This window comes from Pyxicephalus adspersus, chromosome 1, assembly GCF_032062135.1.
Source record: "Pyxicephalus adspersus chromosome 1, UCB_Pads_2.0, whole genome shotgun sequence".
In the NCBI taxonomy this organism is placed as follows: domain Eukaryota; kingdom Metazoa; phylum Chordata; class Amphibia; order Anura; family Pyxicephalidae; genus Pyxicephalus; species Pyxicephalus adspersus.
In genome coordinates this window covers 31,982,424-31,984,951 of record NC_092858.1, presented here as the reverse complement: position 1 = coordinate 31,984,951, position 2,528 = coordinate 31,982,424, and the positions used below count along the sequence as shown (strand labels likewise).

At 37.0% G+C, this 2,528-nt stretch overlaps 1 protein-coding gene across 2 annotated transcripts in view; it reads right to left on the bottom strand.

Annotated features, from left to right (window-relative positions):
- Positions 1 to 399: 399 nt before the first annotated feature.
- Positions 400 to 2,528, bottom strand: part of LOC140326658 (hydroperoxide isomerase ALOXE3-like) — an 18,227-nt gene continuing 16,098 nt past the window's right edge. Inside the window, exons 13-14 of one of the 2 annotated variants that reach the window (XM_072405471.1) lie at positions 1,339 to 1,509; positions 400 to 1,156 (exon numbers count right to left, since the gene is read on the bottom strand). In XM_072405471.1, coding sequence (XP_072261572.1) covers positions 977 to 1,156; positions 1,339 to 1,509 — 351 coding nt within the window. In that variant the 3' untranslated portion in view covers positions 400 to 976. Of the gene's footprint in view, positions 1,157 to 1,338; positions 1,510 to 2,149; positions 2,313 to 2,528 lie in introns of those variants that run through there. The other variant, XM_072405479.1, reaches the window with a different exon arrangement.

The window sequence follows — 2,528 nt, the reverse complement described above, 5'->3', positions numbered from 1 at the left end:
CAATAAAAACTGGGGGGGGGGGCTAAAACTAAATCACTAGCACAAAAATATTCCAGAAATCCCAAACTTGGGGGATGAGGATGTAGGCAAAAAGAGGAAAGTATATAATATGAACCATGTGCACACATTTTAAAACTAAAGAGGTAAACTGCAATACCAAGAAGTATTGCACAAATCTTCCATAATGTCCTGGAGCTGGGATGTGGACATACTGATTGTAGATAGGGCAGCTATATACTGAAAAAGTGGGAAGAGTGGGTGTAAGGGTCTATCCTAGTTTCTGTTATAACACGCATCTTTGAAAAAACCACCTATCCCTGCTGAAACGAATCCTCCCCTTTAGCAGAAAACACACAAACTTTCCATTTTAGAAAGCAGCACTGGACGTAATAAAAATAATTTTCTTCCTCTTTTTTAATTAACTTCAGAAAGACCTTTATTATAGTATATGTGAAAGCAAAACATTATTGTGAAAAATGTTGTGAATAGGTGGACCTTTTTACACAAAATATGCTATGTGCTATGCTATGTTTTAAGCAGTTGAACAAGCTAGCCTTTTCACTGACTTCTGTATAGTCTACACCAGCCTTTTTTGACCTTTTTACCATGGGGGCACCAATAAATAACTTTTAACCCCTGCTATAACTACAATATCCATAGCTCACATGTATTCCACAGAACCCTGGTTGAGAAACACTGGTGAACACTAATCTGTACACAGGGATGCCAGTTGTGTAAGATAAAGGATAATTAAGACTGAACCAAAGAAGACCAGGCAAAAATGTTGATGCTAGTGAGGGGAGTTTAGATATCCAAAAATGATTAGTTATGAAAAATTTATGACATATATTAACATGATAGCAAACAAACAACAAACTTTTTTACGTATGATTTAAAATCTGCTGAGAAGGTCTTTATAAAGAGATTATTTTAGAAATGGTAGGACAGTCAGCTAGTAGACCCATCACAATCGCTGTTAAATGGAGACACTGTTTTCTATTTCACTTGGGTCCAGGTAGAAATAAGGCAGACGCATGGTTTTGTTCCTCTTTTGGATACATTTGGAGATCTCAGATAGTTCATTCTGAAACTTCCTAATAGACTGCTGTGGGGTTTTCTCTATAAAACGTTCATCAGGGTAATGTCCTAGGAGCCTCTGTAAAGAAAAAAACCTTGTTGAGACTTACAAATCATATTTTTATTATTAAATAGTCACCATGTGCTTTAACAGATCCTAGAAATGCATTTATTTGGCAGGTCCTAGCTAACATAGGTCGCTTGATATACAATTTATAAAAATATTTGTTCAATTACAATTCACCAATTCCAAGCACTGACCTTATCCGTGGGCGCATTGCTGAGCACCCACACAACACTTATGCCAGCGGTGGTACTGTTCACATCTGGCAATGCCTTTAGTATAGTCTCCATTGTAGTGACACCTTTGGTGGTCGGCGGTGGGCTTTTCATGGTGGTGGGTCCATTAGGCATCCAAGAATAGAAATCATACTACAAAAAAAAGAAAGTAAATAAAAGAACATATATATTAGGATTCTACAAACAGAACTCTAAATACATGGCTGTAGACTGTAAAGCACTGTGTAATATGCCAGTGCTATATACATACAAATTTAATAGAAATAGAAAAGAATGTAGTTTACAAACAATATCATGCAGAATAGTGCATGGCTCTTGGTTGGTTGATGTCCATTATAACATTTAAATTTATATCCCCCCCCCCATACACCCACTAACTACTTTAAAGTAGCGGTAACTGCCTGTGCCTTACATTGTTGGTTATTGTCTGTATCCTCAGCAGAATTACCCCTAGCACAGGATATCACAGAACAACCCCTCAAACACAGTGATTCTTTCCCACTATATTCTCTCCCTATTTGGAGGGGAAAGACTTCAGCCACTAATGCAGCCAATCACTTCCTCCTTTTTTGCCCACTGCACTACCCAATCGGTGGTGGGGAGGAGATTTCTACTGAAAAGCTTCTGACAACTCAGCATTAGCTTGATATAAACCTCTCTAGCGGTAACCCTGAGTGTGACTCGGGGGAGAAAAAAGTTGCTAAAAGCGGTAACCCTGAGTCACGCTCGGGGTAGGTAAACCTATGGAAGGTAATAGTAAATACAGCCTTACCTGATCCACAGGCGTCTTGCGTCATCCATCGCCGCGATCTCTGTGTTCTTTCTTCTTCATCCAGCAGCCTTTTGCACCCGGTGAGGTCGGTGCGTGTGTACGTTGTCGGAGGGGCGGGGCGGGAAATTGAAAAACCATTTGTATTGCATTCAATACAAAATACCTGTATTGAATGTAATACATTGGATTTATATGTGTAAAATCAGTACATTGTTTTCAAGAACATTTATTTTACAGTATATATATTAGTATAAGTATAATATGTATTTTTTTAATTTTTAATAAATTAAAAAAAATTTAAATATATAGATTTTTTAATTTATTCAATTTATTATTTTTACATGATTTTTGTGTTTCAAACTTTATTATACTATATATA